The sequence below is a fragment of the Salmo trutta genome, chromosome 22 (genome assembly GCF_901001165.1).
Source record: "Salmo trutta chromosome 22, fSalTru1.1, whole genome shotgun sequence".
NCBI classification, from domain to species: domain Eukaryota; kingdom Metazoa; phylum Chordata; class Actinopteri; order Salmoniformes; family Salmonidae; genus Salmo; species Salmo trutta.
The window spans coordinates 39,730,581-39,743,237 of NC_042978.1; the positions used below are offsets into that span (position 1 = coordinate 39,730,581).

Here is a 12,657-nt window from a genome sequence, read left to right on the forward strand (position 1 = left end):
GAGCTAACAGAGCACACACACACACACACACACACACACAATCTCTCTATCTCTCAAGTCTGTCCTTTTAAAACTACATAAAATACGCAGACACCCAGAGTAATGTAATTAATATTTATATTGCTATACCTCACATGACAAATCGGGCAATAAAGAGAACAGAAGTTTCAATATTGTGAGAATATTTTTTTACCAAATCATTTCTGCACAGAACCCATTAGCTGTTCAGAGTAAAGCTTTCCTAATGTTGTTATATTTCATTAAGAATGACTGACAGAAGCAGCCAACCGAAAACACAACACACACAGGCTCAAGCACACACACACATTTGTTTTACTATCCTTGTGGGGATCAAACAATTGATTCCCAGTCAAAATCCTATTTTCCCGAACCCCTAACCCTAAACCTAACCCAAAACCCTAAACCTAATCTTAACTCTTATTAATCCTAACCCTAACTCCAAACCCTAATTCTAACCCCAACTCTAAACCTAGCCCTTAAGCCTAAAAAAACATTTTTCCTTGTGGGGCCTGAGGACACACACACACACACGTTGGACTGCCTCACATTGCTCATGTGCTTGTCTTTGATGTGCAGGAGCTGCTGCTGGGCCAGCTGCATGTGCAATAGATTCTGAAGAACCAGACCGTTCCCCAACATGGACCTCTGGGAAAGACACAGTACACACACATTTAGAAGACGCTGTAACAGTACACACAGATTTAGAACACACTATAACAGTACACACATTTAGAAGACGCTGTAACATTTAGAACATACTGTAACAGAAAACACATTTAGAACATGCTGTAACAGTACACACATTTAGAACACGCTGTAACATTTAGAACATGCTGTAACAGTACACACATTTAGAACACGCTGTAACATTTAGAACATAATGTAACAGTAAACACATTTAGAACATGCTGTAACATTTAGAACATAATGTAACAGTAAACACATTTAGAACATGCTGTAACAGTAAACACATTTAGAACACGCTGTAACATTTAGAACATAATGTAACAGTAAACACATTTAGAACACGCTGTAACATTTAGAACATAATGTAACAGTAAACACATTTAGAACATACTGTAACAGTAAACACATTTAGAACACGCTGTAACATTTAGAACATAATGTAACAGTAAACACATTTAGAACATGCTGTAACAGTAAACACATTTAGAACACGCTGTAACATTTAGAACATAATGTAACAGTAAACACATTTAGAACATGCTGTAACAGTAAACACATTTAGAACACGCTGTAACATTTAGAACATAATGTAACAGTAAACACATTTAGAACATGCTGTAACAGTAAACACATTTAGAACATGCTGTAACAGTAAACACATTTAGAACACGCTGTAACAGTAAACACATTTAGAACATGCTGTAACAGTAAACACATTTAGAACACGCTGTAACAGTAAACACATTTAGAACACGCTGTAACATTTAGAACATAATGTAACAGTAAACACATTTAGAACATACTGTAACAGTAAACACATTTAGAACACGCTGTAACAGTAAACACATTTAGAACACGCTGTAACATTTAGAACATAATGTAACAGTAAACACATTTAGAACATACTGTAACAGTAAACACATTTAGAACACGCTGTAACAGTACACACATTTAGAACACGCTGTAACAGTAAACACATTTAGAACACGCTGTAACATTTAGAACATACTGTAACAGTAAACACATTTAGAACATACTGTAACAGTAAACACATTTAGAACACGCTGTAACAGTACACACATTTAGAACATTCTGTAACATTACACACATTTAGAACACGCTGTAACATTTAGAACATGCTGTAACAGTACAAACCTTTAGAACACGCTGTAACAGTACACACATTTAGAAAATGCTGTAACAGTACACACATTTTGAACATGCTGTAACAGTACACACATTTAGAACACGCTGTAACCTTTAGAACATGCTGTAACAGTACACACATTTAGAATATGCTGTAACAGTACACACATTTAGAACATGCTGTAACAGTACACACATTTAGAACATGCTGTAACAGTACACACATTTAGAACACGCTGTAACAGTACACACATTTAGAACACTCTGTAACAGTACACACATATGGAACACTCTGTAACATTTAGAACACGCTGTAGCAGTACACACATTTAGAACATGCTGTAACAGTACACACATTTAGAACACGCTGTAACAGTACACACATTTAGAACATGTTGCAACAGTACACACATTTAGAACACGCTGTAACAGTACACACACACATTTAGAACACGTAACAGTACACACATTTAGAACATGCTGTAGCAGTACACACATTTAGAACACGCTGTAACAGTACACACATATAGAACACTCTTTAATATTTAGAACATGCTGTAACAGTACACACATTTAGAACACGCTGTAACATTTAGAACATGCTGTAACAGTACACACACATTTAGAACATGATGTAACAGTACACACATATAGAACACGCTGTAACAGTACACACATTTAGAACACGCTGTAACAGTACACACATTCAGAACACGCTGTAACAGTACACACAGACATTTAGAACACGTTGTAACAGTACACACACACACACATTTAGAACACGTTGTAACAGTACACACACACACATTTAGAACATGCTGTAACAGTACACACATTTAGAACACGCCGTAACAGTACACACATTTAGAACACGCCGTAACAGTACACACATTTAGAACACGCTGTAACATTTAGAACATGCTGTAACAGTACACACATTTAGAACATGCTGTAACAGTACAGACATTTAGAACATGCTGTAACAGTACACACATTTAGAACACGCCGTAACAGTACACACATTTAGAACACGTTGCAACAGTACACACATTTAGAACACGCTGTAACATTTAGAACACGCTGTAACAGTACACACATTTAGAACACGCTGTAACAGTACACACACACATTTAGAACACATTGTAACAGTACACACACACACATTTAAAACATGCTGTAACAGTACACACATTTAGAACACGCTGTAACAGTACACACATTTAGAACACGCTGTAACGGTACACACACACACATTTAGAACACGCTGTAACAGTACACACATTTACAACACGCTGTAACAGTACACACATTTAGGACACGCTGTAACAGTACACACATTTAGAACACGCTGTAACGGTACACACACACACATTTAGAACATGCTGTAACAGTACACACATTTAGAACATGCTGTAACAGTACACACATTTAGAACACGCTGTAACAGTACACACAGACATTTAGAACACGTTGTAACAGTACACACACACACATTTAGAACATGCTGTAACAGTACACACATTTTGAACACGCTGTAACAGTACACACACACATTTAGAACACATTGTAACAGTACACACACACACATTTAGAACACGCTGTAACAGTACACACACACATTTAGAACACGTAACAGTACACACATTTAGAACACGCTGTAAAAGTACACACATTTAGAACATGCTGTAGCAGTACACACATTTAGAACACGCTGTAACAGTACACACATATAGAACACTCTTTAACATTTAGAACATGCTGTAACAGTACACACATTTAGAACACGCTGTAACATTTAGAACATGCTGTAACAGTACACACACATTTAGAACATGCTGTAACAGTACACACATATAGAACACGCTGTAGCAGTACACACATTTAGAACACGCTGTAATAGTACACACATTTAGAACACGCCGTAACAGTACACACATTTAGAACACGTTGCAATAGTACACACATTTAGAACATGCTGTAACAGTACAAACATTTAGAACATGCTGTAACAGTACACACATTTAGAACACGCTGTAACAGTACACACATTTAGAACACGCTGTAACAGTACACACATTTAGAACACGCTGTAACATTTAGAACATGCTGTAACAGTACACACACACATTTAGAACACATTGTAACAGTACACACACACACATTTAGAACATGCTGTAACAGTACACACATTTAGAACACGCTGTAACAGTACACACATTTAGAACACGCTGTAACGGTACACACACACACATTTAGAACACGCTGTAACAGTACACACATTTACAACACGCTGTAACAGTACACACATTTAGGACACGCTGTAACAGTACACACATTTAGAACACGCTGTAACGGTACACACACACACATTTAGAACATGCTGTAACAGTACACACATTTAGAACATGCTGTAACAGTACACACATTTAGAACACGCTGTAACAGTACACACAGACATTTAGAACACGTTGTAACAGTACACACACACACATTTAGAACATGCTGTAACAGTACACACATTTTGAACACGCTGTAACAGTACACACACACATTTAGAACACATTGTAACAGTACACACACACACATTTAGAACACGCTGTAACAGTACACACACACATTTAGAACACGTAACAGTACACACATTTAGAACACGCTGTAAAAGTACACACATTTAGAACATGCTGTAGCAGTACACACATTTAGAACACGCTGTAACAGTACACACATATAGAACACTCTTTAACATTTAGAACATGCTGTAACAGTACACACATTTAGAACACGCTGTAACATTTAGAACATGCTGTAACAGTACACACACATTTAGAACATGCTGTAACAGTACACACATATAGAACACGCTGTAGCAGTACACACATTTAGAACACGCTGTAATAGTACACACATTTAGAACACGCCGTAACAGTACACACATTTAGAACACGTTGCAATAGTACACACATTTAGAACATGCTGTAACAGTACAAACATTTAGAACATGCTGTAACAGTACACACATTTAGAACACGCTGTAACAGTACACACATTTAGAACACGCTGTAACAGTACACACATTTAGAACACGCTGTAACATTTAGAACATGCTGTAACAGTACACACACACATTTAGAACACATTGTAACAGTACACACATTTAGAACATGCTGCAACACACGTCATCAAACAGATACACACACACACACACTCATCTCTCCATTCCCTGTGAACCACTCCTGTACACACTCCCACACACACACTCTCACACACTCCACAGTATTCTTACCTGCTGTACCTTCCCCAGTTGGAACAGGGCTGCTGTGAGGGGGGGTCTGAGGAATGGAGACAGGCTAGGGGGCCGCCCAAACTTCCCTGGAGACAGAGAGAGGGAGGAAGCAGGCATGGTCAGTGTATTGTATAACAGGGGTATTAAACTTGACTGAGACACTCAAGTGACAAGGGAAAAGGCATACTGTGGTGGCCTCACAGACCAACCAACCAAGGTGCATGAATGAATAAACAAACGGAATGTGGGAAAAATATTCAGCCACTCTTAGAAGAAAATGGAAGTTAGATACGAAAATACCTCTTTATTATGTGTTGGCATTTAGACTTCCACAGGCTGTATGCGACAGAGCATAGCACACAGCAGCCAGATAATAATCTCAGTAATAGCTCCAGATATCCACAACCTACTCATAATAAATGTATGCGTCAAAGCTAATGGTAGCTTCCTCCAGAATAGGTAGAAAGTTTAACATTTAATCAGGGGCTAATTTTAGACTTAGTCTAATTGTGTGTGCTCCTCTTTTAAGAGCCAGCCCTCAGCCTTCACTCCTTCCTGCCTGCCTGCCTGTTCTCCTCTGTTCTGATGTAGTCTGAGAACAAGTTCATTATAATAAATGATTAAGCATTCATCAAAAAGAAACGTGCTTAGAATTGAAATGACAGGATACGCTAATCGAAAGCCATTTCTATCTTTCTAGGGGCACAGAGAGGATGAGACGGATAAAAATGAAACAATCTAATCTGTACAACCCAATAAACTTTAGCAAGTAAGTTGTTTCTCTATTTAATTTACAATAGTCCTGTAAATAAGGGAGTCCAGTCTGTGTGTGTGTGTGTGTGTGTGTGTGTGTGTGTGTGTGTGTGTGTGTGTGTGTGTGTGTGTGTGTGTGTGCGTGTGTGTGTGTGTGTGTGTCTGACCTCCTCGTTTGCCAGTGTGGTAAGGCCTCATGAGGACCTGTAGGGCTGCTGGGTTGGTCATGCTGTTCAGCAGTTGGGCCAAGTTGGGCTCCGGCAGTAAGCCCTTCTTATTACTCAACATCTGCAACACACACACACACACACACACACACACACACAAACAAAAGGGAAAGGTTAGCACAGCTTGCTATATGCAGTATATACATTACCGGTCAAAAGTTTTAGAACAAATCAAATCAAATGTTATTAGTCACATGCCCCGAATACAACAGGTGTTGACCTTACAGTGAAATGCTTATGGTTACCTACTCATTCAAGGGTTTTTCTGTTTTTTACTATTTTCTACATTGTAGAATAATAGTGAAGACATCAAAACTATGAAATGACACATGGAATCATGTAGTAACTAAAAAAAGTGTTGAACAAATCAAAATATATTTTATATTTGAGATTCTTCAAAGTAGCCACTTTTTGCCTTCTTTACAGCTTTGCACACTCTTGACATTCTCTCAACCACCATTCATGAGGAATGCTTTTTCTTGAAGGAGTTCCCACATATGCTGAGCACTTGTTGGCTGCTTTTCATTCACTCTGCGGTCCAACTCATCCCAAACCATCTCAATTTGGTTGAGGTTGGGGGATTGTGGAGGCCAGGTCATCTGATGCAGCACTCCATCACTCTCCTTCTTGGTCAAATAGCCCTTACACAGCCTGGAGGTTGCTGTGGTAGCCATGCTGGTTAAGTGTGCCTTGAATTCTAAATAAATCACAGACAGTGTAACCAGCAAAGCACCCTCACACCATAATTGTCATGGATCCCTCTGGAACTGTGTCATTACGCACACCTGGTCCCCATTTCAGTGATTGTAATTGTATAAATGTGCCCTTTGGTTTCCATTGGGCTGTCGATTATTGTTCCAATTGTTCCACAGTTGGTCGTGTGAGTACCTGTGCTGTGTTGTTTTGGCTTTCATGACGCTTGTATTGCGCAGATGATTACGGGTCTCGTCCTGTGTGGTATCATTGTGCGCTTGTGTATTTATTCGAGGTACTCCTTGCTCTTTTGTTTGGGTCTCAACCCTGTGTTTTGTATACGTGTTTGTTTGGTCTTCGTCCCCGTGCCTTTACATGGCACACTGTAATTTGGGTCAATACAAATCCCTATTACGCATTCCTGCGCCTGTCTCCCGATCCCTTTATGCCATCGTGACAATAATAGCTCCTCCTTCATGCTTTACGGTGGGAAATGCACATGCGGAGATCATCCGTTCACCCACACCATGTCTCACAAAGACAAGACGGTTGGAACCAAAAATCAAACATTTGGACGCCAGACCAAAGGACACATTTTCACCGGTCTAATGTCCATTGCTCGTGTTTCTTGGCGCAAGCAAGTCTCTTATTCTGATTGGTGTCCTTTAGTAGTAGTTTCTTTGCAGAAATTTGACAATGAAGGCCTGATTCACACAGTCTCCTCTGAACAGTTGATGTTGAGATGTTTCTGTTACTTGAACTCTGTGAAGCATTTATTTGGCTGCAATTTCTGAGGCTGGTAACTCTAATGAACTTATCCTCTGCGGCAGAGGTAACTCTGGGTCTTCCTTTCCTGTGGCGGTCCTCATGAGAGTCAGTTTCATCATAGTGCTTGATGGTTTTTGCGACTGCACTTAAAGAAACTCTTGACATTCTTGACATTATACAAATTGACTGACCTTCATGTCTTAAAGTATTGATGGATTGTCATTTCTCGTTGCTTATTTGAGCTCTTTTTGCCATAATATGGACTTGGTCTTTTACCAAATAGGGCTATCTTCCGTATACCCTTTATTGTCACAACACAACTGATTGGCTCAGTAAACACATTAAGAAGGAAAGAAATTCCACAAATGTACTTTTAAGAAGGCACACCTGTTAATTGAAATGCATTCCAGGTGACTAACTCATGAAGCTTGTTGAGAGAATGACAAGAGTGTGCACAGCTGTCATCAAGGCAAATGGTGGCTACTTGAAGAATCTCAAATATAAAATATATTTTGATTTGTTTAACACTTTTTTGGTTACTACATGATTCCATATGTGTTATTTCATAGTTTTGATGTCTTCACTATTATTCTACAATGTAAATAGTAAAAAACAAAAAAAACCTTGAATGAGTAGGTGTTCTAAAACTTTTGACCGGTAGTGTATATACACTGAGTGTATAAACCATTAAGGACACCTGCTCTTTCCATAACAGACTGACCAGGTGATTCCGGGTGAAAGCTATGATCCCTTATTGATGTCACTTGTTAAATTCACTTCAATCAGTGAAGATGTGTCATGACTTCCGCCGAAGTCGGCTCCTCTCCTTGTTCAGGCGGCGTTCAGCGGTCGACGTCACCGGCTTTCTAGCCATCGCCGCTCCATTTTTCATTGTTCCATTTGTTTTGTCTTGTTCCCTGCACACCTGGTTTACATTCCCAATCACACTGCATGTATTTATTCCTCTGTTCCCCCCATGTCTTTGTGTGAAATTGTTTCGTGTTCGAGGTTACGCGTCAGGCTGGTGTTTAATGATCCGTGTTATTGCACGTAGTATGTTTATTTGGTATCATTAGCTTTTGCGCTCTGGGAGTCGAGGCAGCAGACAGGGCACTCTGGCTTCACCCCAGGTGAGTCTGCACCACTCTCATCCAGAGTCCTCTGTTGTCCACCTGTTTGTACCTGTTTGTTTTCCCTGCATTCCCAGCATAAGGCGCTCGTCAATTCAGGCGCGGCTGGGAATTTCATCGACAGAGCGTTAGCCCTTAGTTTAGGGATCTCCATTATTCCTGTGGTTAGACCTTTCCCGGTACACACTCTGGACAGTTGACCATTAGGGTCCGGGCTAATCAGGGAAGCCACCATCTCCCTGGCCATGGTGACGCAGGGGGGTCATGAGGAGAAAATCAGTCTCTTCCTCATTGACTCTCCTGCGTTTCCTGTGGTGCTAGGCCTTCCCTGGTTAGCTCATCATGACCCCACCATTTCATGGCAACAGAGGGCTTTCATGGGGTGGTCACGAGAGTGCTCGGGGAGGTGTGTAGGTGTTTCCGTTGGTGCTACCACGGTGGAAAGTCCAGACCAGGTCTCCACCATGCCGATTTGGCTCTCGCCTTTTGTAAAAAGAAGGCGACTCAATTACCACCCCATCGACAGGGGGATTGTGCGATAAATCTCCTGGTAGACGCTGCACTTCCCAGGAGTCACGTGTATCCCCTGTCGCAAGCGGAGACGGTGGCTATGGAGACATATGTCTCTGAATCCCTGCGTCAGGCGTACATTCGGTCCTCCACTTCACCCGCCTCCTCGAGTTTCTTTTCTTGTGAAGAAGGAGGGAGGTCTGCACCCGTGCATTGACTATCGAGGTCTCAATCAAATCATGGTGAGATATAGTTACCCGCTACCTCTCATCGCCACGGCGATTGAGTCAATGCACGGGGCGTGCTTCTTCACTAAACTGGATCTCAAGAGCGAGTACAACCTGGTGCGTATCCGGGAGGGAGACGAGTGGAAGACGCCGTTTAGTACCACCTCAGGGCATTATGAGTACCTCGTCATGCCACACAGATTGATGAATGCTCCATCAGTCTTCCAATCCTTTGTAGACGAGATTTTCAGGGACCTGCACGGGCAAGGCGTAGTGGTGTATATCGATGACATTCTGATATACTCCGCTACACGCGCCGAGCATGTGTCCTTGGTGCGCAGGGTACTTGGATGACTGTTGGAGCATGACCTGTACGTCAAGGCTGAGAAATGCCTGTTCTTCCAGCAGGCCATCTACTTCCTAGGGTATAACATTTCCACGTCAGGGGTGGAGATGGAGAGTGACCGCATTTCAGCCGTGTGTAATTGGCCGACTCCCACCACGGTAAAGAAGGTGCAGCGGTTTTTAGGGTTTGCCAATTACTACCAGAGATTTACCCGGGGTTTTGGCCAGGTGGCGGCTCTCATTACCTCACTGCTGAAGGGGGGTCCTGTACGTCTGCAGTGGTCGGTTGAGGCGGATAGGGCTTTTGGGCACCTAAGAGCCCAAAAGCCCCTAAGAGCTCTGCCCGGCGGAGCGGAACTATGATGTGGGGGCCAGGAGCTGTTGGCTGTGGTTAAGGCTTTGAAGGCGTGGAGACATTGGCTTGAGGGGGCTAAACACCCTTTTCTCATCTGGACTGACCACTGCAACCTGGAATACATCCGGGCAGCGAGGAGACTGAATCCTCGTCAGGCAAGGTGGGACATGTTTTTTTTACCCGTTTTGTGTTTACCCTGTCCTACAGACCAGGTTCCCAGAATATGAAGGCAGACGCACTGTCCCGGCTCTATGACACAGAGGAGCGGCCCATGGATCAGACTCCCATACTCCCGGCCTCCTGCCTGGTAGCGCCGGTCATGTGGGAGCTGGACGCGGACATTGAGCAGGCGTTGCGTACAGAGCCCGCTACCCTCCAGTGTCCCGTCGGGCGTCTGTACGTTCCATCTGCTGTCCATGACCAGTTGATCTATTGGACCCACACGTCACCCTCCTCTGGTCATCCGGGAATCGGTCGGGCGGTGCGCTGTCTGACTGGGAAGTACTGGTGGCCCACCTTGGCTAAGGACGTGAGGGTTTATGTTTCCTTCTGCTCGGTGTGCGCACAGTGCAAGACTCCTAGGCACCTGCCCAGAGGTAAGTTACAACCCTTACCCGTTCCACAACAATGTCGGTAGATTTCCTGACCGATCTTCCTCCCTCACAGGGTAACACCACGATCCTGGTCATTGTGGATCATTTTTCTAAGTCCTGTCGCCTCCTCCCTTTGCCCGGTCTCCCTACGGACCTACAGACTGCGGAGGCCTTGTTTACACACGTCTTCCGGCACTACGGGGTGCCTGAGGATATAGTGTCTGATCGGGGTCCCCAGATCACGTCGAGGGTCTGGAAGGCGTTCATGGAACGCCTTGGGGTCTCGGTCAGCCTTACCTCAGGTTTTCACCCCGAGAGTAACGGGCAAGTGGAGAGAGTAAACCAGGATGTGGGTTGGTTTCTGAGGTCCTATTGCCAGGACCGGCCGGGGGTTTGGCAGCGTTCGTGCTCTGGGCAGAGATGGCCCAGAACTCGCTCAGACCGGGTCTGGCTCTCAACCCGAAACCTGCCCCTCCGCCTGCCCTGCCGGAAGCTGGGCCCGCGGTTTGTGGGGCCATTCAAAGTCCTGAGGAGAGTGAACGAGGTATGTTACAGGTTACAACTTCCCCCCCGATTACCGCATTAACCCCTCGTTCCATGTGTCTCTCCTCAGGCCGGTGGTGGTTGGTCCACTCCAGGAATCTGAGGTGCGGGAGGTTCCTCCGCCCTCTCTGGACATCGAGGGGGCCCGGCGTACTCCGTTTGTTCCATCCTGGATTCGAGGCGTCGGGCGGGGGGCCTTCAGTACCTCATGGAGTGGGAGGGGTATGGTACTGGGTTCCGGTGGCGGATGTGTTGGACCCTGAACTGCTGCGGGAGTTCCACCGTCGCCGGCCGGATCGCCCTGCGCCTCGCCCTCCGGGTCGTCCCCGAGGCCGGGGTCGGCGCGCCGCTGGAGCCACGCGTCAAGGGGGGGGGGTACTGTCACGACTTCCGCCGAAGTTGGCTCCTCTCCTTGTTCCGGCGGCGTTTGGCGGTCGACGTCACCGGCTTTCTAGCCATCGCCGCTCCATTTTTCATTGTTCCATTTGTTTTGTCTTGTTCCCTGCACACCTGGTTTACATTCCCAATCACACTGCATATATTTACTCCTCTGTTCCCCCCATGTCTTTGTGTGAAATTGTTTCGTGTTATGTGTTTGAGGTTACGCGCCAGGCTGGTGTTTAATGATCCGTGTTTCTGCACGTAGTATGTTTATTTTGTATCATTAGCTTTTGTAACTGTGTTTTGCACTCTGCACTTTTGCTGTTGTGGCTGGAGGTTTTGACGCATTTGCGTCCGTCTGCTGTTTTCTCCTGCGTCAATAAAGTGTGCGCCTGTTCACAACTCTCTGCTCTCCTGCACCTGACTTCGCTACCAGTACGCACCCAACACCCTGACAAGATGAAGGGGAAGAGACAGGTTAAAGAATGATTTTTAAGCCCTGAAACAATTGAGACATGGATTGTGTACGTGTGCCATTCAGGGGAATGGGCAAGACAAAAGATTTAAGTGTCTTTGAATGGGGTATGGTAGTAGGTGGCAGGCGCACCGGTTTGTGTCAAGATCTGTAAGTTGCTGGGTTTTTCATGCTCAATAGTTTCCCATGTGTACCAAGAATGGTCCACCACCCAAAGGACATCCAGCCAACTTGACACAACTGTGGGAAGCATTGGCGTCAACATGGGCCAGCATCCCAGTGGAACGCTTTCAACACCTTGTAGAGTCCATGCCTCGATGGGCACACATTTGTTAACATCCCTGTTACTGAGCATTTCTCCTTTGCCAAGATAACCCATCCATCTGACAGGTGTGGCATATCAAGAACCTGATTAAACAGCACGATCATTACACAGGTGCCCCTTGTGCTGGGGACCATAAATGGCCACTCTAAAATGTGCAGTTTTGTCACAATAAACAAAGCCACAGATGTCTCAAGT

The 12,657-nt window shown here is 44.0% G+C and overlaps 1 protein-coding gene across 5 annotated transcripts in view; it reads right to left on the bottom strand.

The window, feature by feature from the left end:
* Positions 1 to 12,657, bottom strand: part of raver2 (ribonucleoprotein, PTB-binding 2) — a 145,690-nt gene that overhangs the window by 47,026 nt on the left and 86,007 nt on the right. For all 5 annotated transcript variants that reach the window (XR_003868712.1, XM_029707972.1, XM_029707971.1 and 2 more), the window contains 3 exons: positions 6,058 to 6,178; positions 5,138 to 5,223; positions 568 to 666 (listed from right to left, as the gene is read on the bottom strand). Coding sequence is in view for 4 of the 5 variants with exons in the window: in XM_029707972.1 (XP_029563832.1) it covers positions 568 to 666; positions 5,138 to 5,223; positions 6,058 to 6,178 (306 nt within the window). In the remaining variant the exon portion in view is untranslated. The remainder of the gene's footprint in view (positions 1 to 567; positions 667 to 5,137; positions 5,224 to 6,057; positions 6,179 to 12,657) is intronic.